The 26,277-nt window shown below is 46.2% G+C and overlaps 1 protein-coding gene across 1 annotated transcript in view; it reads right to left on the bottom strand.

Moving 5' to 3' along the window:
• LOC137366192 (melatonin receptor type 1C-like) overlaps positions 1-25,596 on the bottom strand; it is a 28,802-nt gene extending 3,206 nt beyond the window's left edge. The window contains exons 1-7 of the mRNA XM_068028182.1: positions 25,540-25,596; positions 24,775-24,861; positions 22,887-23,012; positions 19,427-19,544; positions 18,427-18,490; positions 18,280-18,316; positions 16,347-16,526 (exon numbers count right to left, since the gene is read on the bottom strand). Of these exons, the coding sequence (XP_067884283.1) occupies positions 16,347-16,526; positions 18,280-18,316; positions 18,427-18,490; positions 19,427-19,544; positions 22,887-23,012; positions 24,775-24,861; positions 25,540-25,596 (669 nt within the window). The remainder of the gene's footprint in view (positions 1-16,346; positions 16,527-18,279; positions 18,317-18,426; positions 18,491-19,426; positions 19,545-22,886; positions 23,013-24,774; positions 24,862-25,539) is intronic.
• Positions 25,597-26,277: the final 681 nt, after the last annotated feature.

The raw sequence follows: 26,277 nt of genomic DNA, 5'->3' as shown, positions 1-26,277 counted from the left end.
AGGGTTGGACCACTCAAGGACAGAGATGGGAATCTATGCGTGGAGCCGGAGGAAATGAGTGAGGTGCTAAATGAGTATTTTTCATCCGTATTCATCAAGGAGAAGGACTTGGCGGATGATGAGCCGAGGAAAGGGAGTGCAGATAGTCTCAGTCATCTCATTATCAAAAAGGAGGAGGTGTTGGGTATCTTGCAAAGCATTAAGCTAGATAAGTCCCCAGGGCCTGATGGGATCTACCCTAGAATACTGAGGGAGGCAAGGGAAGAAATTGCTGGGGCCTTGACAGAAATCTTTGCATCCTCATTGGCTACAGGTGAGGTCCCAGAGGACTGGAAAATAGCCAATGTTGTTCCTTTGTTTAAGAAGGGTAGCAAGGATAATCCAGGAAATTATAGGCCGGTGAGCCTTACGTCAGTGGTAGGGAAATTATTAGAGAGGATTCTTCGGGACAGAATTTACTCCAATTTGGAAACAAACGAACTTATTAGCGAGAGCATGGTTTTGTGAAGGGGAGGTCGTGTCTTACGAATTTGATTGAGTTTTTAGAGGAAGTGACGAAGATGATTGATGAGGGAAGGGCGGTGGATGTTGTCTATGTGGACTTTAGTAGAGCCTTTGACAAGGTCCCGCACGGCAGACTGGTGCAAAAGGTGAAGTCACACGGGATCAGAGGTGAGCTGGCAAGATGGATAGAGAACTAGCTCAGTCACAGAAGACAGAGGGTAACAGTGGATGGGTGTTTTTCTGAATGGAGGGATGTGACTAGTAGTGTTCCACTGGGATCAGTGCTGGGACCTTTGCTGTTTGTAGTATATATAAATGATTTGGAGGAAAATGGAGCTGGTCTGATTAGTAAGTTTGCGGACGACACAAAGGTTGGTGGAGTTGCGGATAATGATGAGGATTGTCAGAGGATACAGCAGGATATAGATCGGTTGGAGACTTGGGCGGAGAAATGGCAGATGGAGCTTAATCTGGACAAATGTGAGGTAATGCATTTCGGAAGGTCAAATGCAGGTGGGAGGTATACAGTAAATGGCAGAACCCGTAGGAATATTGACAGGCAGAGAGATCTGGGCGTACAGGTCCACAGGACACTGAAAGTGGCAACGCAGGTGGATAAGGTAGTCAAGAAGGCATGCGGCATGTTTGCCTTCATCGGTCGGGGCATAGAGTATAAAAATTGGCAAGTCATGTTGCAGCTGTACAGAACCTTATTTCGGCCACACTTAGAATATTGGGTGCACTTCTGGTCACCACACTACCAGAAGGACGTGGAGGCTTTGGAGAGGGTACAGAGGAGGTTTACCAGGATGTTACCTGGTCTGGAGGGCATTAGCTATGAGAAGAGGTTGGAAAAACTCGAATTGTTTTCACTGGAACGACGGAGGCGGAGGGGCGACATGATAGAGGTTTACAAAGTTATGAGCAGCATGGACAGAGTGGATAGTCAGAAGCTTTTTCCCAGGGTGGAAGAGTCAATTACTGGGGGTTGTGCGAGGCAGGCTTTTTACACAGAGAGTGGTGAGTGCCTGGAACTTGCTGCCAGGGGAGGTGGTGGAAGCAGATACGATAGTGCCGTTTAAGAGACATCTTGACAAATATATGAATCGGAAGAGAACAGAGGGATATGGGCCCCTGTCGTGCAGAAGGTTTTAGTTTAGGCAGGCATCAAGTTAATGCAGGCTTGGAGGGCCGAATGGCCTGTTCCTGTGCTGTGCTGTTCTTTATTCTTTGTTGTTTTGTAAGAGAGACAGTGTGTGTCGGAGAGAGAGTGTGTGTGTGTGTGTGTGAGAGAGAGAGAGATACAGCGTGTGTTTGTGTGTCTATGAGAGAGAGAGAGCGTGTGTGTGTGTGATGGAGAGGGTGCGTGTGCGTGTGTCTGAGAGAGCGTGTGTGTGTGAGAGAGAGAGATACAGCGTGTGTTTGTGTGTCTGTGAGAGAGTGAGAGAGTGTGTGTGTGTGATAGAGAGGGTGCGTGTGCGTGTGTCTCAGACAGCGTGTGTGTGTGAGAGAGAGAGAGCGTCTGTGTGCGATAGAGTGTTTGTGCGTGGATGTATTTGTCTGAGAGTGAGAGCGTGTGTGTGTGTGTCTGTGTGTGTCAGAGAAAGAGCGTGTGTGTGTGGATGTGAGAGAGAGAGTGTATATGTGTGTGTGAGAGAGACAGTGTGTGTGTCTGAAAGAGTGTGTGTGTGCGTGCGAGAGACAGTGTGTGTGCGTGTGTTCATGAGAGAGTGTGTGTGTGTATATATGTCTGTGAGAGTGTGTGTGTATGTTTGTGTGTTTGAGAGAGAGAGAGTGTGTGTGTTTGTCTGAGAGAGCATGTGTGTGTGTGAGGGAGACAGAGAGTGAGCAAGTGTACGTGTGCATCTGTGGGAGAACATACGTGTGTGTGTGAGAGAGAGAGTGTGTGTGAGCGAGGGTTTGTGTGTCTGCGAGAGAGAGAGCGTGTATGTGTGAAAGAAAGGGTGTGTGTGTGATTGACAGCGAGAAAGCGTGCGCGAGTCTGTTTGTGTGTGTGAGTGTATGTGCATGTCTGAGAGATTGTGTGCATGTAAGAAAGACAGTGTGTTTGAGAGAGAGCGAGCAAGCGTATGTGTTTGTGCTTCAGAGAGAGAGAGCGTGTGTGAGAGAGAGAGCTTGTGTACATGTGTGTGTGTGAGAGAGTGCGTGTGTGTTTGAGAGAGAGAGTGAGAGCGAGAGCAAGTGTGCGTCTGAGAGAGTGAATGTGTGTATGTGTGAGAGAGAGAGCGCATGTGCGTGTGAGGCAGAGTGTGTGTGTGTGAGTGTGCATGTGTGTGTGTCTGTGAGAGAGAGAGAGTTAGAGAGATAGAACGAGAGCAAGTGTCTCTTTGTGCGAGTGTCTGTCCGAGAGAGAGTGGGTGTGTTAGTGTGTGTGTCCGACAGCGAGTGTGTTGTGTGTGTGTTTGTGTGAAAGAGAGTGTGTGTGGGTGTGAGAAAGACTGTGTGTGCGTGTGTTTGTGAGAGAGAGCATGTGTGTGCTAAAGAGAGTCGTTGTGTGTGTATTTGTCTGAGAGAAAGAGCCTGTGTGTGTGTATGCTTCTGACAGAGAGCATGTGTGTGTAAGTGTGTGTGAGATAGACTGTAGGTGTGTGTGACTCTGAAAGGGAGTATGTGTGATACAGAGAGAGCATGTGAGTGCGTGCGTGAGAGACCGCGCGTGTGTGTGTTTGTGTGTTGCATCTATGTGTTTGTCTGTGTTATTTTATTGTGATGTGCGTGTGTGTGTATATCCCAGGGCCTGGGCTATGGTATGTGTGTGTGTGCATGTGTGAATGTATATCTCAGGGCCTGGGCTTGTGTGTGAGTGTGAGTGTGTGTGTGCGCGAGTGAGAGTGCAAGAGTGTGCGTGAGTGCCTGAATGCCTGTATTACAGTGTGTGTGAGAGTGTGCATGCAAGTATCCGTGTATATGCGTGTATGTGAATTTGACTGGTTCAGTGCCTGTGGTGTGATCTGTGTTCATGTGTGTGTGTGTGTGTGTATATCGAGTTCAGTGTCTGAGGTGTGACGTGTGTGTGTGTGTGTGTGTGTGTGTGTGTGTGTGTGTGTGTGAGACTGGCTCAGTGCCTGGGTTGTGATCTGCATGTGTGTTCGAGTGTGTCTGTTTGTGCCCGAGTGTGGATGTGTCTGGCTCAGGGTCATGGGTACGATCTGTCTGTGTGTGTGCGAGTGTCTGGGTGTCTTTGTGTGTATATGGCACTCGTCCTGGGCTCTGTGTGAACGTGTGTGTCTGGTTTAGGGCCTAGAGTATGATCTCCGGGTGTGTGCGTGTCTGTTTATGTGTCTCTGGCTCAGTGACTGGGGTGTGATGTGTGCTCTGCGTGTGTGCGTTTGCATGTGCGCAAGTGTGTGTGTTTTTGTGTGTGTGTTTCACTGCTGGTTTGTGTTGTTTGCGTGTGTATGTGTGTGTGCTTGCGTGCACAGGCGTGTGCGAGTCTGTGTGTGGGTTTGTCTCATTGCCTGGGTTGTGCTGTGTGTCTGTGTGTGTGTCTGTGTCTGTGTCTGTGTCTGTGTGTGTGTCTCAGTCATTGTGTTGTGCAGTTTGTGTGTGTGTATATTTCAGGGCCAGGGCTGTGGTGTGTGTGCAAAGGTGTATGTATGTCTCAAGGCCTGGTTTGTGCTTCGTGCCATCGCGTGTGTGTGTTTGTTTGTATGTCTGTGTCACTGCCTGGGGTGTGATCCGTGTGCGTGTTTGTGTGCGTGTGTCTGGATGGAGAGAGAGAGAGAGAGGGAGAGAGAGAGACGGAGAGAGAGAGACAGATTGAAAGAGAGAGAGATTATGTGCCTCAGGCCTGATTTGTAGTGTGTGTGTCCGTGTGTCTGTTAGTGCGTGTTCATCTGAATGCTTGGACTGTAGAGTGTGTGGGTTAGTGAGAGTGCGAGTGTGTGACTGAGTGCCAGAATGCTTGTACTGCAGTATGTGTGTGTCTGCGTGCATGTGTCTGCGTGTGTGTGTATGTGTGTGTGTGTGTGTGCGTCTAGCTCAGTGCCTGAGTTGCGATTGTGTGTGTGTGTGTCCAGCTCAGTGCCTGGGTTGTGATCTGCGTGTGTTTCCAAGTGTGTCTGTCTGTATGTGTCCGACTGTGCGTGTGGCTGGCTCAGGGTCCTGTGTCTTTGTTTGTGAGCGTATATCTGTGTGAGTTAGTGTATGTGTGTCCCTGTGTATATGTGTGTGTGTGCGTGTGTATGTTTGTGTGTTAATCAGAGAGTGTGTGCGTGTGTATATCAGGTCCTGGGTTGTGCTGTGTGCTCTGTGTGTGTGCGTGTGTATGTGTGCATGTGCATGTGTGTATATGTTTGTGTGTCTAACTCTGTGCCTGAGGTGTGATCTAAGTGTGTGTTTGTGTGTGTGTGTGAATGGCTCAGTCCCTGGGCTGTGATCTGTATGTGTGTCCGAGTGTGTCAGTCTGTGTGTGCATGGTGGGTGTGTCTGGCTCAGGGTCATGGGTGTGACCTGTGCGTGTATGTGTGTGTGTGTGTGTGTGTGTGTGTGTGTGTGTGTGTGTGTGTGTGAGTGTGCGTGCGTGCGTGCGTGCATGCGTATCTGTGTGTGTTTGTGTATGTTGGTCCGATTGTGTCTGTGTGTATGTCTGTGTGTATTTGGCACTCGTCCTATGCTCTGTGTGTATGTGTGTGTGCATATGCCTTTGTGTGTGTGTCTCAGGCCCTGGGTGTTGTGCTGTGTGTGCTTGCCTGTGTGAGTGTGTTTCCGTGTGTGTATGTGTGTGTATGTGCGTGTGTGAGGGGCTGATCAGTGCTTTGTGTCTTCCTGTGTGCGTCTGTATTTCTGACTCAGTGCCTGTGTGTGTGTGTGTGTGTGCGCGCGCCTGCTTGTACCTCACTCAGTGACTGGCGTGTAAATAGTATGTGTGTGAGTATCTGTCTGTTTGTATCTGGCTCAGTGACTGGCCTGTAAAGAGTGAGTGTGTATATGTGTGTGTGTGTCTGTGTGTGTCTGCTTGCATCTGACTCAGTAACTGACATGTAAAGAGTGAATGTGTGCGTCTCTGTGTATGTGGCTCATGGCCTGGGCTGTGTGTGTGTGTTTTGTTGGTGGTTTTTATTGCAGGATGGTGGCCAAGGGGACGCTGTGATGGGGTGTCTCTGATGGGTGTAATGGTGGATAATGGGGGATCCATGGTGGGAAAGGGAAGTTGTCCTTTGGGAACCTGAATCTCAGCAGAGACTCTCTGACAGTCTGTCCGGGTGGAAGGCATCCAGAAAATATTCTCCCTGCCTCCTCCTCCTCCTCCTGAATTCTTGGTGCCAATGCCTGTGTCCTGATGATGGTGACGATATGAAGGGTGCAGCAGAACACCATGAACTTGGACACCTGCTCCAGTGTGTTCTGGAAGGCTCCCCCCGCGCGGTTCAGACATCAGAAACATTGCTTCATCACACCGATAGTCTGTTCCACCATGTTCCTGGTGACTCCATTGCTCACATTAGACACTTGTTAATTTCGTGAGGTTGGTTGGTGGTGGGAGGTGGTGTTAGGGGTGTAGAAACATGAGCTCTGTCTAGAGGAGGGGTTTCTTTGTTTCCGGGGAGCAACATTCTGGTTCTCCACCGAGGCCCAAAGACGTTGTGACCGGCTGACTGCTTCAGAATGACGTTCACCAACATGATGTACTGGGCATGCTCACACACCAACTGTATATCAATGGAGTGAGTGTTCTTTCAGTTCCTGTACCTCTCCCCGTTGAAATGGGGACACCGCAGAGACACCTACACCATCAGGAATCCCGCTATCCTGACAAATCCACGGGATCTCTCATCCTGCTGCTCCCTGCTGAGGAGAAAGTGATGACATAGATGGTCACCCTCACCTCCCAGAATTATCAATGGACAACACACAGGCCTAGTAACTACTGGTCAGTTAGGTGAACATCAGTGGTGAGTAAGGTTTTAGAAACAATAATCAGGGAAAAAATCAACACACTTGGAGAGGTTTGATTTAATTAAGGATTGTCAGCATGGATTTTTCTTTTATTCTTTCATGGGATGTGGCCGTTGCAGGCCAGGCCAGCATTTATTGCCCATCCTTAATTGCCCTTGAACTGAATGGTTTGCTAGGCCATTTCGAGGGCAGAAAAGAGTCAACTACATTGCTGTGGATCTGGCATCACATGTAGGCCAGACCAGGTAAGGACAGCAGATTTCCTTCCCGAAAGGACATTAGTGAACCAGATGGGTTTTTACAACAAACGATTCATGGTCATCATTAGCCTAGCTTTAAATTCCAGATTTATTAATTAAATTCAATTCCACCTTCTGCCGTGTTGAGATTTGAACCCCTGTCCCCAGAGCAATATTTGGGTTTCTGAGTTATTAATCTAGTGAAAATAACTGGACGCTACCGCCTCCCCTTACAAGAGAAAGGTTATGCTTGACTAATCGAATTGAATCTTTTGATGATGTAACAGAGAAGGTTGATCAAGGGAATGTGATGGATGCTGTCTATATTGGTTTGAACAATGTGTTTGATAAAGTACCGCATAAAATGTTAATTACCAACATTGAGTGTCATGGAATGGGAGGGTCAGTGTCCAATCGGATAAAAAAATAATGGCTTAGGTACAGAACACAGTGTATCATATAAATGGCTGTTTTTCAGACTGGAGGATGTTAGACAGTGGGTGTTCCCCTAGGGTCAGTGCTTCGGGCACTGTTTTATTTTGATGTGTATAAATTACTTGCATCTTGGAATACAGAGTAGAATTTGAAAATCTGTCCCTGATAACGAACATGGAGGTGTGGCAAACAGTGAGGATGTTCAGAACCACCTGCGACTGGACATAGATAGTGAGTAGAATGGGCAGACAAGTGGCAGATGGAAGTCTGAGACAAGGGTGAGGTGATGCATTTTGAAAGAAAGGATGGAAAGTAATATCGACTTAATAACACAGTTCTAAAGTGCACAGGAATATTCAGACCTGTGGGTGCATGTGTATCCATCTTTAAAGGTGACAGGACATATTGAGACAGTGGTTAGTCAAATAAATATAATTTTGGATTTCATAAATAGAGGTATTGAGTACAAAAGCAGAGAAGTTATGACGAGCGTTTAAAAATCTCTGCTTATGTCTCAGCTGAAATTTGTGTCCAATTCTGGCCACCACACTTCAGAAAGATTGTGAAGGTCCTTGAAATGGTGCAGAGGAGATTTAACAGAATGGTTCCAGGGATGGAGGATTTTAGTTACAAGGATATGTTAAGATTAGATAATTTGGACAATGAAAAACTGTTCCCATTAACTGATGGAAGAAGGACTAGGGGACTCAGATTGAATGTTTTGGATAAGAGATGCAGGTGGAATATGAGGAAGAACTTTTTTTATGCTGTGGGTGTTAATGATCTGGAACTCACTGCCCTCAAGTGTGGTGGAAGCTGAGACAATCAGTGATTTCAAAAGAAAGCAGATGGGCACTTGAAGGAAATGGATTTGCTGCAGAGATTGAGTGGGGAAGTGGGACTGACTGTATTGCTCCATGAAGAGCCAGCATGGACTTGATGGGATAAATGGCCTCCTTCTGTGCTGTAAATGATTCTATCACTTTCTGTTACTCTATGTTGGATATGTCCCCTGCTCCTGCCTGGAAAGATCCAGATACATAGAAGTTCAATGAAATTATGACTTAAACAGCCACTGAAAGCTCCGTCCTCACCCTGGCATGAGGCCCCAGGTCGTGTTACAGGAGGTGACACAGCTCTTTGACCATCTCCTTATTGAATCAGAGTCACCTCACACACTGCTCCTGGATTAGGCGTAGGTAGGAAAAGTGCTCTTGGAAATCCCTGGGTGGGTCGGGCAGAGCCCCCTCCTCCTCCCTCCTTACAGGGCTTCCCCTCTCTGAAGCCTCTGCTCCATTTGTTAGTCATGTTACAGACCCACAGACACTGTAACTACAGTCCCCATACCTCGTCCAGACTTGGGTCACCAAATCCTCTGTCCTCCCTGAATGTCTGTAGCAGCTCACAACACAACTTTCAGAAAACCATCCACAGCGCCTCGAATAAATTTACCATAGCAGGATGTGAGTCAAAAGCCCCTCACCTGCAAGTTGGATGCCTGGACCTTTTAAATAACAAAAGAGTACTGCTGAATGTATGTCCAGCTGAGAGTGACTAACACAGGCGTTCAGTGGACATGCACAGACCAAGTTTCTAAGATGTGTGTCAAAGCAGCCAGAATGGCGGATAGACATTATATTCAGACCTCTCCTGACACTAACAGCACATGCTTGGTGAACCGGGGCTGGAGCCCTGTCCATCATGGAACACTTCAAGTGACCGGAAGCTCAGCTCGGACCATTTTATGGATCCAAGCTTCCATGTTGTTGGGCCCAGTGGCGCTGTAGAGCTGACAATCATTGCCATGAGTAGATACAGAGGGAAAGGCAATACGACCATATGAATAAAGAGCAGAAGTAGGCCATTCAGCCCGTTAAGCCTGCTCCACCATTTAATAAGGTCATGGCTGATCTGTTTGTGTTCCGAATTCCACATCCCCACCTGCCCCCGATAAACTTGGATTTTCTTGCCTAACAAGAATCTATCTATCCCCGCCTTAAAAATATACAATGACCCCCCTCCACCAACTTCTGATCAGGCAGTTCCAAAATCACACAACACTCTGAGAGAAAAATAAAATTCTCCTCACCTCTGTCCGAAAAGGCCGATCCCTAATTTTCAAACAGTGCCTTTTCAAACAGTTACTTTTAAAGGGGAATTGAAGAAAATACTTTCAATCAAAATATTTTCTGGAATATGGGAATGTGCAGGGGAATGGGACTAATCGGAGGGGTGAGACCATAGAGGGAGTTCAACCACCAGAATAAGAATATTAAAATTAAGGTGCTGCCAGACCGGGAGTCAATGTAGATCAGTGAGCACAGGGGTGATGGGTGATCAGGATTTGGTGTGAGTTAGGATACGGGCAGCAGATTTCTGGATGGACTGTGGTTTATGCAGGTTTATAACTGGGAGGGTGACCAGGATAGAACTGGAACAGTCAAGTGTGGACTTAACAAAGACACAGATGAGGCTTGTGCAGCAGATGGGCTGAGGCAGAGGTGGAGACGGGTAACATTACAGAGTGAAGGTAGGCAGGGTTGGTGATGGAGAGCATTTGGAGATGAACTCAGCCCAGGTTTAAATATAATGCAGAGGTTGCAAACTGTCTGGTTCAGTCTCAGATATTTGGCAGTGAGGAAGACGTGGTTCATGGATCGTGGATGGAATTTCTTCTGAAGACCAATGACAACAACTCCACTCTTACAAAAATTTAAATAGCAAGAGCATTATTTCAGTGAAACAAATTTTACAGATCTCATCGCGTGAAATAGAGACTTACCAGGGACAGAAACAGCAGCAAAGATGGGAGAGTAAATTACAAGCACTCTAATACACATAGCAATGGTTTATCGAGCTAATATCTGAAGACCGAGATTTTCCAGGAATAACAACAGCAGCAAGGAGGGCAGAGGAAATGACAAGAATGGTAATGCAGTTAAACAAGGTGTATAGAATTAATAGCAAGATACAGAAACTTACCAGGGACGCCAATAATAGCCAGGATGGGGTAGTAAATGTATTGAACAATCCTCAGTGCGAGATAGAGCCGATACTCTAATGGGAACAGATCATAATTTGCAGAAAGAAAGTTCAACTCCCAGATGAAACTCCTGCCCATTGTTGCAACATTCCAATCTATTTTTCGCAGATTCTGACCCATTGTTGTAACATTCCAATCTATTGCTCTCTGATTCGGCTCTATCTTTTCTCTTTCTCTCCAGAGCCGTTGAACCCTATAATGTCAGGGCTGATGCTCCCACTGACACTATGGAATAACACATTGAAAGGACGCTCTTATTAATAGAAGATGGAAATCCTCCAGTGACACAATTAGGGTCCAAGGAGACTGACATTAATTACAGTCATTGAACAAACAGGTTCAGTTAACCTCTTTCAATCCAACACTTTTTGTACGACAGTAACCTAGAACATGTACCTAGTCTAGATGGGATGCATGAGCATTGGAGAGAGAAGGAATAATGCAAGTCTAAGATGCACTAGACAGTATATTCCAATCCTCCTTTGATATGGGAGTGATGATAGAGGACTGGAAGGTTGTAAATTTTACACCTTGTTTACTAAAAGGAGAGGTTGTTCAAATCCTGTACTGTCCAGTAAATCTGACGTCAGTGGTGGGGAAATTTCACAACCTAGGTCAGAAATATTTGTTGTTTGGAAAAGCATCGCACAATAAATTTCAAGCAGGACGATATGCTAATGACAAATCATGTCTGGTAAACGTCAACAAAGAATTATCCCAAGGTACTTCACAGCAGCATTATAAAACAAAGTATAACACCGAACGACAAAGCGAGATATTAGGTTAGGTAACCAAATGCTTGGTCAATGAGGCAGGTTTTAAAGGAGTATCTTAAAGGATAAAAGCGAGATGGGGAGATGGAGCTGTGCAGGGAGGATATTCCAAAGCTCGGGACCGAGGCAACTGAAGGTGTGGCCACCAGTGGTGGAGTAAATAAAATTCAGTGATGCACAATATGTCAGAATTAGAGGAACAGAGACATCTCGGAGGGTTGTGGGGCTGGAGGAGAGTACAGAGATAGGGAGGGGTGAGACCATGGAGAGATTTGAAAACATTTGTTGAGAATTTTAAAATCAAAACATTGCTTTACTGTAAGCTGTAGGTCAGTGATCGGGGAATGGGACCGACTGCGAGATAAGACACAGGAAGAATAGTTTTAGATGACTACAAGTTTACAGATAGTATAATGTGGGAGAATGAGTTGGAATAGTCTAGTCTACAGGTAATGAAACAATGAGTGAGAGCCTCAGCAGCAGATGAGTTGAGACAGGGGTGAAGTTGGGCGATGTTATTAAGGTGGAAATAGGTGGTCATAGTGATGGCATGAATATAAGGTTGGAACCTCATTTTGTGGTCAAATGTCACAGAATCACAGAATTGTTAGAGCACAGAAGGTGGTCATTCAGTCCATCGTGTCTGCACTGGCTCTCCAAAAGAGCAATTCATCTGGAGCCACTCCCCTGCCTTGTCCCTGTGATTCTGTACTATCTTCCTTTTCAGATAGCCATCCAATTTCCTCCTGAATGCCTCGATTGAATCTGCCTCCACCACACTCTCAGGCTGTGCATTCCAGACCTTAACCACTCGCTGTGTGAAAACATTTTCCTCATGACACTTCTGTTTCTTTTACCAATTACTTTAATTCTTTGCCCTCTCGTTTTCAATCCTTTCAAGAGTGGGAACCGGTTTTTTCTTATCCACTCTGTCCAGACACCTCATAATTTTGAACAGCTTTTTCAAATCTCCTCCTAGCCTTCTCTTCTCGAAGGAAAATGTTCCAACTTTTCCAGCCTATCTTCATCACTGATATTCTTCATACCTGGAACCATTCTTGTGAATGTTTTTGTACACACTCCAATGTCTTCACGTTACCCAAAGTGTGCTGTCCAGAACTAGACGTAATATTGCAGCTGAGGCTGAACTAGCACCTTATACAATTTCAAAATAACTTCCTTGCTCTTGTATTCTATGCCACTGTTAATAAATCCCAGGCTACTGCATGTTTTATTAATCTGCCCTGCCAACTTCAATGACATATGCACATTTTATTTTAGAGATACAGCACTGAAACAGGCCCTTCAGCCCACCAAGTCTGTGCCAACCAACAACCACCCATTTATACTAACCCTGCAATAATCCCATATTTCCTACCGCCTACCTACACTAGGGGCAATTTATAGTGGCCAATTTACCTATCAACCTGCAGGTCTTTGGCTATGGGAGGAAACCAGAGCTCCCAGCGAAACCCCTCTCGATCGCAAGGAGAACTTGCAAACTCCGCACAGGCAGTACCGAGAATCGAACCTGTGTCGCTGGACCTGTGAGGCTGCAGTACTAATCACTGCCCTACTGTGCCTGCCAGGTCTCTCTGCTCCTGCACCCCTTTAGAATTGTACCCTTTATTCTATGTTGTCTCTCCATGTTCTTCCTGATAAAATGAATCACTGCACGTGTTTCCACATTGAACTTCATCTGCCACCTGTCTGCCCATTCCGCCAATTTGTCTATGTCCTTTTGAAGTTCTGCACAATTCTCACCACAGTTCACAATGCTTCCAAGTTTTGTATAATCTACAAACTTTGAAATTGTGCCCTGTGCACCAAGGATTAGTTCATTTGTATATATCAGGAAATTAAAGGTCCCAACACTGATCCCTGGGGAACTCCACTACAAACCTTAAATAAAAGCAAGAAATGCTGGAAATACTCGACAGGTCTGGTAGCATCTGTGGAGAGAGAGAAACAGACATAACGTCACAGGTCAGTGACCTTTCATAAGAAATGGCAAAGGTTAGAAATGTAATAGGTTTTAGGCAAATAAAGCGGGTGTGGAGTAGTGGGGTGGGTGTGTGTGGTGGCGGAAGAGAACAAAAGGGAAGGTGTTGACAGAACAAAGGGTCGGAGCGATTAACTGACAAGGAATTCAGGTGAAAAAGTCAAAGAGAGTATCCTAATGGTGTGGTTAAAGACAAAGCGTTAGCGCAGAGAGGGTATTAAATGACAGAATAATGAACAGTCCTAGTCAAAATAGCCAGATCGGATTTATCCAAGGATTCTCTGGGAAGCCAGGGAGGAGATTGCAGAGCCTTTGTCCTTGATCTTTATGTCGTCATTGTCGACAGGAATAGTGCCGAAAGACTGGAGGATAGCAAATGTTGTCCCCTTGTTCAAGAAGGAGAGTAGAGACAGCCGGGGTAATTATAGACCTGTGAGCCTCACTTCGGTTGTGGGTAAAATGTTGGAAATGTTATAAGAGATAGGATTTATAATCATCTTGAAAAGAATAAGTTCATTAGAGATAGTCAGCACGGTTTTGTGAAGGGAAGGTCGTGCCTCACAAACCTTATTGAGTTTTTTGACAAGGTGACCAAACAAGTGGATGAGGGTAAAGCCGTGGATGTGGTCTATATGGATTTCAGTAAGGTGTTTGATAAGGTTCCCCACGGTAGGCTATTGCAGAAAATGCAGAAGTATGGGATTGAAGGTGAATTAGTGCTTTGGATCAGAAATTGGCTAGCTGAAAGAAGACAGAGGGTGGTGGTTGATGGCAAATGTTCATCCTGGAGTTTAGTTTCTAGTGGTGTACCGCAAGGATCTGTTTTGGGGCCACTGCTGTTTGTCATTTTTATAAATGACCTGGATGAGGGTGTAGAAGGGTGGGTTAGTAAATTTGCGGATGACACGAAGGTCGGTGGAGTTGTGGATAGTGCCAAAGGATGTTGTAGGGTACAGAGGGACATAGATAGGCTGCAGAGCTGGGCTGAGAGATGGCAAATGGAGTTTAATGCGGAAAAGTGTGAGGTGATTAACATCGGAAGGAGTAACAGGATTGCAGAATACTGGGCTAATGGGAAGATTCTTGGTAGTGTAGATGAGCAGAGAGATATTGGTGTCCAGGTACATAAATCCCTGAAAGTTGCCACCGAGGTTAATAGGGCTGTTAAGAAGGCATATGGTGTGTTAGCTTTTATTAGTAGGGGGATCGAGTTTCGGAGCCACGAGGTCATGTTGCAGCTGTACAAAACTCTGGTGAGACCGCACCTGGAGTATTGCGTGCAGTTCTGGTCACCGCATTATAGGAAGGATGTGGAAGCTTTGGAAAAGGTGCAGAGGAGATTTACTAGGATGTTGCCTGGTATGGAGGGAAGGTCTTACGAGGAAAGGCTGAGGGACTTGAGGTTGTTTTCGTTAGAGAGAAGGAGGAGAAGAGGTGACTTAATAGAGACATATAAGATAATCAGAGGGTTGGACAGGGTGGATAGTGAGAGCCTTTTTCCTCGGTTGGTGATGGTAAACACGAGGGGACATAGCTTTAAGTTGAGGGGTGATAGATATAGGACAGATGTCAGAGGTAGTTTCTTTATGCAGAGATTAGTAGGGGCGTGGAACGCCATGCCTGCAACAGTCGTAGACTCGCCAACTTTAGGGGCATTGAAGTGGTCATTGGATAGACATATGGATGAAAATGGATTAGTGTAGGTCAGATGGTTTCACAGGTCGGCGCAACATCGAGGGCCGAAGGGCCTGTACTGCGCTGTAATGTTCTGTGTTCTATGTTCAAAAGCACCAACATAAAAATACCAGTTTATGTCCAGCACATGGCGCAAAAAGATAAACAAAATAAAACAAAATACTAATTAAAAGAGCCGATGATGCTCCGAAATTATTGAACTCAATGTTCAGTCTGAAAGTCTGTAGAGTGCCTAATCGTACAATGAGCTGATGTTGCTCGAGCTGGCATTGATGCTCACTGGAACACCGCAGCAGGTCAAACGCAGATTGGGTAAGCGCTTTGTGTAACACCTCCACTCAGTCCAAAAGCATGACACCGAGCTTCTGCTCTCTTGTCATTTCAACACCCCTGCTCCCAATCCCAACTTTCTGTCCTTATGTGTCCCCCACTACCCCCACCTTATTTGCTTCGAACCCATTGCATTTCTGCCCTTTGCAATTTCTGATGAAAGGTCACAGACATGAAACATTAACTGTTTCTCTCTCCACAGATGCTGCCCGACCGGCTGAGTATTTCCAGTACTCGCTGTTTTTTATTAACTGTTTCTCTCTCCACAGATGCTGCCTGACCTGCTGAGTATTTCCAGCACTCTCTGTTCTTATTAACTCTGTTTCTCTCTCCACAGATGTAGCCTGACCTACTGAGTATTCCAGCACTCTCTGTTTTTATTTCAGATTTCCAGCATCTGCAGTATTTTGTTTTGATTCCACGACAAACCTTTCTCCAGCCCGAAAAGCATCCATTCATCACAGACTCGGTGGGCCGAAGGGCCTGTTTCAGTGCTGTATCTCTAAACTAAAAAACTAATAATCCCAGAATAAGGGGCATGCAATTTCAGACTGAGATGAAGAAGAATATCTTCACTCAGTGGGTGGCAAATGTTTGCAATTCGCTACCACAGAGGGTGTGGAAGATCAACACTGAGCATGTTCAAGACACAAAGCAGTAGATTTCGGGAGACAAATGACATCAAGGGATACAGGGATAGCACAGGAAAGTGGCGTCGAGGTAGATGATCAGCCATGATCTAATTGAATGACGGAGCGGGGTCGATGGGCTGAATGGCCTACTCCTGCTCCTCCGTTCCTCCAAACACGTGCTTGCTATCCTGCATTAACTCAAACCTCTCCTAGTTTCTGTTGATTTCTTCTCTAATTATTGTTTGTTAAACATTACCCACGCCTGATTTTAAACTAACTGGTCTGTATTTGCCAGGACTGTGCTCACAGCCTTATCAAAAAGATGCAGTTTTAAGGTAGTTGGCAAAGAACCAGAGGCAAAATGAATAGAGTTTTCTTGCGCAGCGAGTTGTCAAATCTAGAGCCCCCAGTTTTCGAGAAACATACAGGGTAAGATAAATCAGAAAAAAGAAAGCTTATGACAGTGATAAATGATACTTTTTAGAAAGCGCAAGGGTGAAGTACAAAAGGAAATTTGGAAAGCAAAGAGAGGACATGTAAAAAACTATTGGCAGGTAAAATCAAGGAAAACCCATAGATCTTTTATCAGTACAGTAAGAGCAGGAGGATAACTAAGGAAAGGGTGGGGCCTATCAGAGATATACAAGGTAGTTTATGCATGGACACAGAAGATGTGGGCAGGGTCCTTAATGAGTAGTATGTCTCTGTCTTCACAAAGGAGAGGGATGATGAAGAAATTGTAGTTAAAGAGGAGGAATGTGAAATATTGCATACGATAAGCATAATGAGAGAGGAAGTACGAGAGGGTCTGAAATTCTTGAAAGTGGACAATTCGCCAGGGCCGGATGCATCATAGCCCAGGATGTTAAACGAAGCCAGGGAGGAAATAGCAGATGCTCTGAAGATCATCTTCAGATTCTCCCTAGATACAGGCGAGGTACTGGATGATTGGACCTGCGTGAACATAGTACAAATGTTTAAAAATGATGCGAAGGATAGGCCCAGTAGTTATAGGCTGGTCAGTCTTAGCTCAAGGCCTGCTACCCGACCCAAACCGGACAAGACCCGACGATTCATGCCGGGTTCAGGTCGGGTCGGTCGGGTCGCTCTTCCGGATCCGGCTTTTGGGCTTGGTTTGGGTTGGCTGGGTCCGGGTCGGACACACACAGTACTACCTTTTGCTCAGCTGGTAGGAAAAGGGAAGTTGAGTAAGTAAGAATCAGAATTTGAAAACACTGCCTGAGCTGGGAGTCCGGGACGTCAAGGAGGGAAACGTGCATCCGAACTCCACAGACTCTGAGTCTGCTCAGTGAGAAAGTGAGTGGCTCTATGATGTCACCGCGCTTATGCTGCAGCTTCCTTCCATTCCATCTAAAAGTGCTAAGTGCAGTGAGTGCACTATGGTCGGGTCAGGCTCGGTCCAGGCTTGGGCTCGAGTCCGATGTGGTTCTGTCGGGTTTTATTTCCAGACCCGAGCAGGCCTTTAGTCTGACCTCAGTGGGCAAATAATTAGAACCAATTTTGAGAGCTGCGATAAATTATCACTTAGAAAGGCAAAAATTAATCAGGGATAGTATATAGATTTGTTTAGGGTGGGTCTTGTCTAACAAATTTAATTGAGTTTTTTGAGGGAGTAGCAAGAACGATTGATAATGAACGTGATCTACATTGATTTTAGTAAAGCATTTGACAAGGACCCACATGAGAGACTGGTCAGAAAAGTAAAAGCTCATGAGATACAGGGGAATGTGTCAAGTTGGATCCAAAACTGGCTCAATGTCAGGAAACAAAGGTTGATGGTGGACAGATGTTTTTGTGAATGGGAAGTGGTCTCCTGTGGCATTTCACAGGTCTCAGTGTTGGGTCCATAGCAATTTGTGATACATATTAATGTTTTGGACTTAAATGTGGGAGGCATGATTGGAAAATTTGCTGATGACACAAAAATTGGTCATGGAGTTAATAATGTAGAGGATAGCTGTAGACTCTAGAATGATATCAATGGTTTGGTTGAGTGGGCGTAAAAGTGGCAAAAGGAAGTCAATCTGGAGAACTGTCAGGTCATGCATTTGGGGAGAGCAAATAAAGCAAAGGAATACACAGGAGGATATTGAGAGGGGTAGAAGAAGTGAGAGACCTTGGAGTGTATGTCCACAGGTCCGGGAAGGTGGCAGGACAGGTAAAAAGAGTGGTGAAGAAGGCATATGGAATGCTTTCCTTTACTGGCCGAGGTATAGAATACAAAAGCAGGGATGCAATGCTGGAACTGTATAAAACACTGGTTAGGCCACAGCTGGAGTATTGTGTACAGTTCTGGTCACCACATTGCAGGAAGGACATAATTGCTGTGGAGAGAGTACAGAGAAGATTTACAAGAATGATGCCAGTGATGTAAAATTGCACCCATGATGAAAGATTGCATAGGCTAAGATTGCTTTCTGCAGAACAGAGGAGGTAGAGGGGTGACTTAATTGAGATGCACAAAATTATGAGGGGCCCAGATAGAGTAGACAGGAAGAACCTGTTTCCCCTAGCCGAGTGGTCAATTACCAATGGGCACAGCTTTAAGGTGCTTGGGAGGTGGATTAGAGGGGAAATGAGGAAAAGCCTTTTCATCCAGAGGATGGTGGATGTCTGGAATTCACTGCCAGGAACAGTGGTGGAGGCAGAAACCCTCAATTCTTTTAAGAGGCACCTGGACATGTACCTGAATTGCTGTAAGTTGCAAGGCTATCGACCAGCGGCTGGAAGGTGGGATCAGATTGGGCGGCTAGAGTTTTTCAGCCAGCACAGACACGATGGGCTGAATGGCCTCCTTCTCTGCCACAACCTTTCCAAGGATCGTTGGTCCTACCGTTCTGTGCTTGGAATCTGGAATTTACAGCCTGAAAACATGGTGGAAGCAGATACAATATTATCTTTCAAAAGGGAATTTAACAAATACTTAAATAGGAAAAATAAACAGGAGTCTGGGGAAAGAGGAGGGAAGTGGAACAATTAAATAGCTCTTTCAAAGAGACAGCACTGACACAATGGACCGAATAGCCTCCTTCTGTGCTGCATCAATCTCTGATTATATGAACAAGAGACACAGAGAGAGAGGGAGAAAGGGTGAAAGAGAAGAAGGAAAATAGAGACAAGAGTGAAAGAGAAGTTTGTACCAGTTTTCAGGGGTAGGGATTGCGATTCATGATCTGCCTGTGCCCATTCCTGTTGAGGCAGGTGGCACACAAGCTTCCTGCTGCCTCCTCATTTCCATGAATTCTACGCGCTGCCCAGGGTGACCCGCGCTGCTGTCTGTCTGCACGCTTAACAGGGCCGAACTGTGTGTGAGGCTGGTTCAACTTTCAGTCAGCATTCAGCTTTCAAAGGCAGTCTGTCCCTCTTAAAGGGAAGCTGCACTGAACCAAAGAAGCCTGCTACTGACTGTGAATGCTGCAATTGGAGACAAGGTAAATGGAATACAAGGACAGAGAACGGGCTCTGCAGTTCACGGATATGGTGCTAGAGGCCTTAGTCATGGAGGGTGACAGGAGGAGAGAGGCCATGTTTCTTTGGGATGGGGTGGAGACCCTCAAGGAACGTCCTACAAAGGGAAGGGGAGCAGGTGGCCAGAGAGGTCAATGCAAGACGTCTGTCCACGTGGATCTGGCAGCAGTGCCAGAAGAAGTATAATGAGCTGACACGGGTGGTCAATGTCAGTGAATTCATCTCCACATGTCATCTCCTACACCCAACACCACACTGCTCAATGTACCACTCCCTCATCACTCAGTTTCAAAGACGTATATCAAAGATGCCGGAATGGCTGACTGATGTCAGTTCAGATCGCTCTGTACACTACCATCACATACTTGGTGAACCAGGACGAGAGCCCTCTTCAGCATGGAGCACTGGAAGTGACCGGCAGCTCAGCTCAAACAATTTTTGGATCCACGCTTCAATGACGTTGGGCCCAGTGACACTGTCGAGCTGAAAATAGTGGCCAACACAGATACAGAGGGAAAGAAATCTTCTTTAAATGGGAATTGAAGAAAAGACTTGAAGGCAAAAGATTTGCAGGAATATGGAAATGGGCAGGGGAATGGGACTAATTGGAAGGGTGATGCCATGGAGAGATTTAAACACAAGAATGAAAATATTAACATTAATGTGCTGCCAGACCGGGAGCCAATGTAGATCATTGAGCACAGGGGTGATAGGTGATCGGGATTTGGTGTGAGTTAGAATACAGGCAGCAGAGTTCTGGATGGGCTGTGGTTGATGGAGGTTTATAACTGGTAGGGTGACCAGGATAGAATTGGAAGAGTCAAGCGTAGATTTAAATTTTAAAGATTGGTGAAGACAAATGTAGGTCCCTTATAGTCAGAAACAGGGGAACTTATACTGGCGAACAAAGAAATGGCTGACCAACTAATTGCATACTTCGGTTCTGTCTTCACAAAGGAGGATACAGGTATCATACTAGAAATGTTGGGGAACACAGGGCTTAGTGAGAGAGAGAGGAACTGAAAGAAATCGGCATTCGTAGAGAAATGCTGTTGGGGAAATTGATGGGATTGAAGGCCGATACATTCCCAGGGCATGATAATCGACATCGCAGAGTACATAAGGAAGTGGCCCAAGAAATAATGGATGCACTGGTGGCCATCTTTCAAGGTTCTATAGAGTCTGGAACAGTTCCTACAGACTGGTTAGGGTAGCAAATCAAATTCCATCATTCAAAGAGGGAGATAGAGAGAAAGCAGGGAATTATAGACCAGTCAGCCTGACGTCAGGAGCAGGGAAATTTCTAGCGTCCATTAGCAAAGATTTTATCGCAGAGCACTTGGAGAACAGTGGTAGAATCGAGCAGAGTCAACATGGATTTACGAAAGGGAAATCATTCTTGAAAAATCTACGAGAATTCTTCGAGGATGTAACTAGTAGAGTTGTTGAGGGGGAACTAGTGGATGTGGTTTATGTGGACTTTCAGAAGACTTTCGACAAAGTCCCACATAAGCGCTTAGCGTATACAATTAAAGCATGGGATTGGGGAGTAGTGTATTGCAATGGATAGAAAACTGGTTGGCAGACAGGAAACAATGCGTAGGAATAAATGGGTCTTTCTTTCCAAATGGCAGGCAGTGACTAGTGGGGTACCGCCGAGATCGCTGTTAGGACCCCAGCTATTCACAATATACTTTAATGATTTAGATGAGGGAGCTAAATGTAATATCTCCAAATTTGCAGATGACTCAAAGCTGTGTGGGAGAGTGGGTTTTGAGGAGGATGCAGAGAGGCTTCAGGGTGATTTGGACAAGTTGAGTGAGTGGGCTAATGCTTGGCATATGCAGTATAATGTGGATAAATGTGAGGTTATCCACTTTGGGAGCAAAAACATGAAGGCAGATTATTATCTGAATGGCTGTAAACTGAGAGAGGGAAATATGCAACGAGACCTCGGTGTTTTCGTACACCAGTCACTGAAGGTAAGCATGCAGGTACAACAGGCAGTAAAGAAGGCAAATGGTATGTTGGCCTTCATAGCGAGACAATTAGAGTACAGGAGCAGGGATGTCTTGCTGCAATTATACAGGGCCTTGTTGAAGCCACATCTGGAATATTGTGTGCAGTTTTGGTCTCCTTATCTGAGGAAGGATGATATTACTATAGAGGGAGTGCAGCGAAGGTTTACCAGACTGATTGATGAGATGGCGGGACTGACATATGAGGAGATGTTGAGTCAGTTAGGGTTATATTCGCTGGAGTTCAGAAGAATGAGGGGGAGCTATAAAATTCTAACAGGACTTGACAGGGCAGAAGCAGGACGGATGTCTCCGATGGTGAAGGAGTCCAGAACCAGGGGTCATAGTCCAAGGATACGGGTTACACCATTCAGGACTGAGATGAGGAGCAATTTCTTCACCCAGAGAATGATGAGCCTGTGGAATTCGCTACCACAGAAAGCAGTTGAGGTCAAAACATTGTATGTTTTCAAGAAGGAGTTAGATATAGCTCTTGGGGTGAAATAGATCAAAGGATATGGGGAAAGCAGGAAAGGTTATTGAATTGGATGATCAGCCATGATCATAATGAATGGTGGAGCAGGCTCGAGGGGCCGAATGGCTGACTCCTGCTCCTATTTTCTATCTTCCTATGTCAACAAAGGCACAGATGAGGGTTTATGTCGCAGATGAGCTGAGGCTGACGGGTGATATTACAGAGCTGGCATTAGGCAGGTTTGGTGATGGATGAATAAGGAGTAAGAACTCAGCTCAGGGTTAACTAGAACGCAGAGGATGCAAACTGGTTCAACCTCAGACATTAGCCAGTGAGGGATACGTGGTTCATGGATAGGGGACAGAATTTCCTATGGAGACCGGTGACACGAGCAGCACTCTTCCCAAAATTAAAATTGCAAGAACATTATTTCAGTGAAACAGGATTTATAGATCACATAGCGGGAAATAGGGACTTAACTGGGGCAGCAACAGCAGAAAAGTTGGTAGAGTAAATTACATGAACTCTAATACAAGTAGCAATGGTTTACAGAGCTCATAGCTGGAGATAGAGTTTTGCCAGGGATAAGAAAAAAACAAAAAGGAGGGCATAGTAAATTACAAGAACAGTAATGTTGTTAAACTTGGTTGAAAACATTAATAGCTGGATAGAGAGACTTACCAGGGACACCGATAATAGCAAGGATGGGATACTAAATGTGTTCAATGATCTTCAGTGTAAGATAGATCCGATAGTCGAAAAGAATTGATCATAATTTGCAGAAAGACTGCCAAACTCCCATAGGAATTGAGTGCAGAGGGGATGGATGCAAGGGCAGTTGCATGCTCCTCTTGCAGGATGTGGGAGGTAAGGGTCACTTGTGTCCCTGCTGACTTCACCGGTGAGAAGTACACCCAACTCCAGCTCCTCACAGACCGTGTTCGGGAACTGGAGCTGGACCTGGATGAACTTTGGATCATTCAGGAGGCTGAGGGGGTGATAGAGAGCAGTTATAGGGAAGTAGTGACACCTAAGTTACAGGATAAAGGTAGCTGGGTGACCGTCAGGGGAGGGAAAGGGAATAGGTGCACAGTGCAGGGATCGCCTGTGGCCGTTCCCCTCAATAATAAGTATACCGTTTTGGATACGGTCGGGGGGAACGACCTACCAGGGGAAAGCCACAGCGGCCAGGTCTCTGGCACTGAGCCTGGCTCAGTGGTTCAGAAGGGATGGGGGGATAATAAGAGAGCGATTGTGACAGGAGATCCAATGGTAAGAGGAACAGACAGGAGATTCTGTGGTCGCGACCGAGATTGCCGGATGGGATGTTGCCTCCCGGATGCCAGGGTCAGGGATGTCTCGAATCGAGTCGACAGGATTCTGAAAGGGGTGGGAGAGCAGCCAGAGGTTGTGGTACACATTGGTACCAATTACATAGCTACGAAAAGAGATGAGGACCTGAAAAACAATTATAGGGAGTTAGGTTGGAAGCTAAAAGGCAGGACGAGCAGAGTAGCAACCTCAGGATTGATACCGGTGCCACGTGCCAGCGAGGATAGAAACAGGGAGCGAGTGCAGCTGAACACGTGGCTGCCGAACTGGTGTAGGAGGGAGGGCTTCTGATACGTGGATCATGGGGATACCTTCTGGGGAAGGTGGGACCTGTACAAGACGGACGGGTTGCATCTGAGCTGGAGGGGCACCAATATCCTGGGCGGGAGGTTTGCTAGAGCTCTTCGGTAGGATTTAAACTAGTTTGGCAGGGGGACGGGAACCGGAGCTCCGTATCAGTGGATGGGGTAGCTGTTGAACAGGCAGATACAGAGTGCAGAGAGTCTGTGAGGAAGGTTAGACAATCGACACGACAAATTTGCAGCCGGTGTGATGGTTTGAAGTGTGTCTATTGTAACGCAAGAAGTGTCAGGAATAAGGGTGATGAACTTAGAGCATGGATCAGTACTTGGAGCTACGGTGTTGTGGCCATTACGGAGACTTGGATATCACAGGGGCAGGAATGGATGTTGGATGTTCCGGGGTTTAGATGTTGCAAACGGAATAGGGAGGGAGGGAAAAGAGGTGGAGGAGTGGCATTGCTAATCAGGGATAGTATCACAGCTGCAGAAAGGGAGGTCGTCGAGGAGGGATTGTCTACTGAGTCACTATGGGTGGAAGTCAGAAACAGGAAAGGAGCAGTCACTTTATTGGGAGTTTTCTATAGACCCCCCAATAGCAACAGAGTCACGGAGGAACAGATTGGGAGGCAGATTTTGGAAAAGTGCAGAAGTAACAGGGTTGTTTTCATGGGTGACTTCAACTTCCCTAATATTAGTTGGAACCTCCTTAGTGCAAATAGTTTCGATGGAGTTTTTGTCAGGTGTGTCCAGGAAGGTTTCCTGACTCAATATGTAGATCGGCCGACTCGAGGGGAGACTATGTTGGACTTGGTGCTTGGCAACGAACCAGGCCAGGTGGTAGATCTCTCGGTGGGAGAGCATTTTGGTTATAGTGATCACAACTCCCTGACCTTTACTGTGGTCATGGAGAGGGACAGGAGAAGACGGGATGGGAAATATTTAATTGGGGAGGGGAAATTACAATGCTATTAGGCAGGAACTGGGGAGCATAAATTGGGAACAGATGTTCTCAGGGAAATACACGACAGAAATGTGAAGGTTGTTTAGGGAGCACTTGCTGCGACTGCTGGATAGGTCTGTCCCGATGAGGCAGGGAAGGGATGGTAGCGTGAAGGAACCTTGGATGACGAGATGTGGAACAGCTAGTCAAGAGGAAGAAGGAAGCTTACTTAAGGTTGAGGAAGCAAGAATCAGACAGGGCTCTGGAGGGTTACAGGGTAGCCAGGAAAGAAATGAAGAATGGACTTCGGAGAGCTCGAAGGGGACATGAAAAAGTCTTGACGAGGAGGATGAAGGAAAGTCCCAAGGCGTTCTACACTTGTGTGATGAACAGGAGGATGGTCAGAGTGAGGGTAGGGCCGATCAGAGATAGTGGAGCGAACTTGTGACTGGAGTCGGAGGAGGGAGGGGAAGTCCGAAATGAACACTTTGGTTCAGTATTCACTAGTGAGAGGGACCTGGTCATTTGTGAGGGCAGCGTGGAACAGGCTGATATGCTCGAACAGGTTGAGGTTAAGAGGCAGGATGTGCTGGAAATTTTGAATGATATGAGGACAGATACGTCCCCGGGGCCAGACGGGATATACCCAACCTGTCGCCTTTGGCGACGATCTTTGCGTCCCACTGTCCACTGGAGTAGTACAGGATGATTGGAGGGTGGCAAATGTTTTTCCCTTGTTCAAGAAAGGGAATAGGGATAACCCTGGGAATTACAGACCAGTCAGTCTTTTGTCGGTAGTGGGCAAATTATTGGAGAGGATTCTGAGAGACAGGACTTATGATTATTTGGAAAAGCATGGTTTGATTAGAGACAGTCAGCATGGCATTGTGAGGGGCCGGTCATGCCTCACAAGCCTTATTGAATTATTTGAAGATGTGACAAAACACATTGAAGAAGGAAGAGCAGTGGATGTGGTGTATATGGATTTTAGCAAGGCGTTTGATAAGGTTCCCATGGTAAGCTCCTTCAGAAAGTAAGGAGGCATGGGATTCAGGGAAAGTTGGCTGTCTGGATCCAGAATTGGCTGGCCCATAGAAGACAGACGGTGGTAGTGGATGGAAAGTATTCAGCCTGGAGCTCGGTGACCAGTGGTGTTCCACAAGCATCTGTTCTGGGACTTCTGCTCTTTGTGATTTTTATAAATGACTTGGATGAGGAAGTGGAAGGCTGGGTGAGCAAGTTTACCGATGACACGAAGGTTGCTGGAGTTGTGGATGGTGTGGAAGGCTGTTGTAGGTTGCAACGAGACATTGACAGGATGCAGAGCTGGGCTGAGAAGTGGAAGATGGAGTTCAACCTGGAAAAGTGTGCAGTGATTCATTTTGGAAGGTCGAATTTGAATGTGCAATACAGGCTTAAACACAGGATTCTTGGTCGTGTTGAAGAACAGAGGGATCTTGGGGTCCATGTCCATAGATCGCTCAAGGTTGCCACCCAATTTAATAGGGTTGCTAAGAAGGCGTATGGTGTGTTCGCTTTCATTAACAGGGGGATTGAGTTTAAGAGCCGCGAGGTTATGCTGCAGCTTTATAAACCCCTTTTAGACCACACTTGGAAGATTGTGTTCAGTTCTGGTCTCCTCATTCGGAAGGATGTGGAAGCTTTAGAGAGGGTGCAGAGGAGATTTACCAGAATGCTGCCTGGACTGGAGGGCATGTCCTACGAAGAAAGATTGAGGGAGCTTGGGCTTTTCCCATTGGAGCGAAGAAGGATGAGAGGTGCCTTGATAGAGGGGTATAAGATGATGAGAGGCATAGATAGAGTGGATAGCCAGAGACTTTTTCCCAGGGCGGAAAGGGCTATCACCAGGGGGCATAATTTTAAGGTGATTGGAGGAAGGTTTCGGGGAGATGTCATAGGTGGGTTCTTTACACAGTGAGTGGTGGGTGCGTGGAATGCGCTGCCAGCGGTGGTAGTAGAAGCAGATACATTAGGGACGTTTAAGCGACTCTTGGATAGGTACATGGATGAATATAGAATGAAGGGTAGGTAGTTAGTTTAATCTTAGAGTAGGTTAATAGGTTCGGCACAACATCGAGGGCCGAAGGGCCTGTACTGTTATAGGCCTCACATAGGTTCTATGTTCAAT

Source organism: Heterodontus francisci, unplaced genomic scaffold, assembly GCF_036365525.1.
Source record: "Heterodontus francisci isolate sHetFra1 unplaced genomic scaffold, sHetFra1.hap1 HAP1_SCAFFOLD_319, whole genome shotgun sequence".
Taxonomy (NCBI): domain Eukaryota; kingdom Metazoa; phylum Chordata; class Chondrichthyes; order Heterodontiformes; family Heterodontidae; genus Heterodontus; species Heterodontus francisci.
Note: the sequence above shows the minus strand (reverse complement) of the source record. Positions and strands in the feature narration are given on the sequence as shown.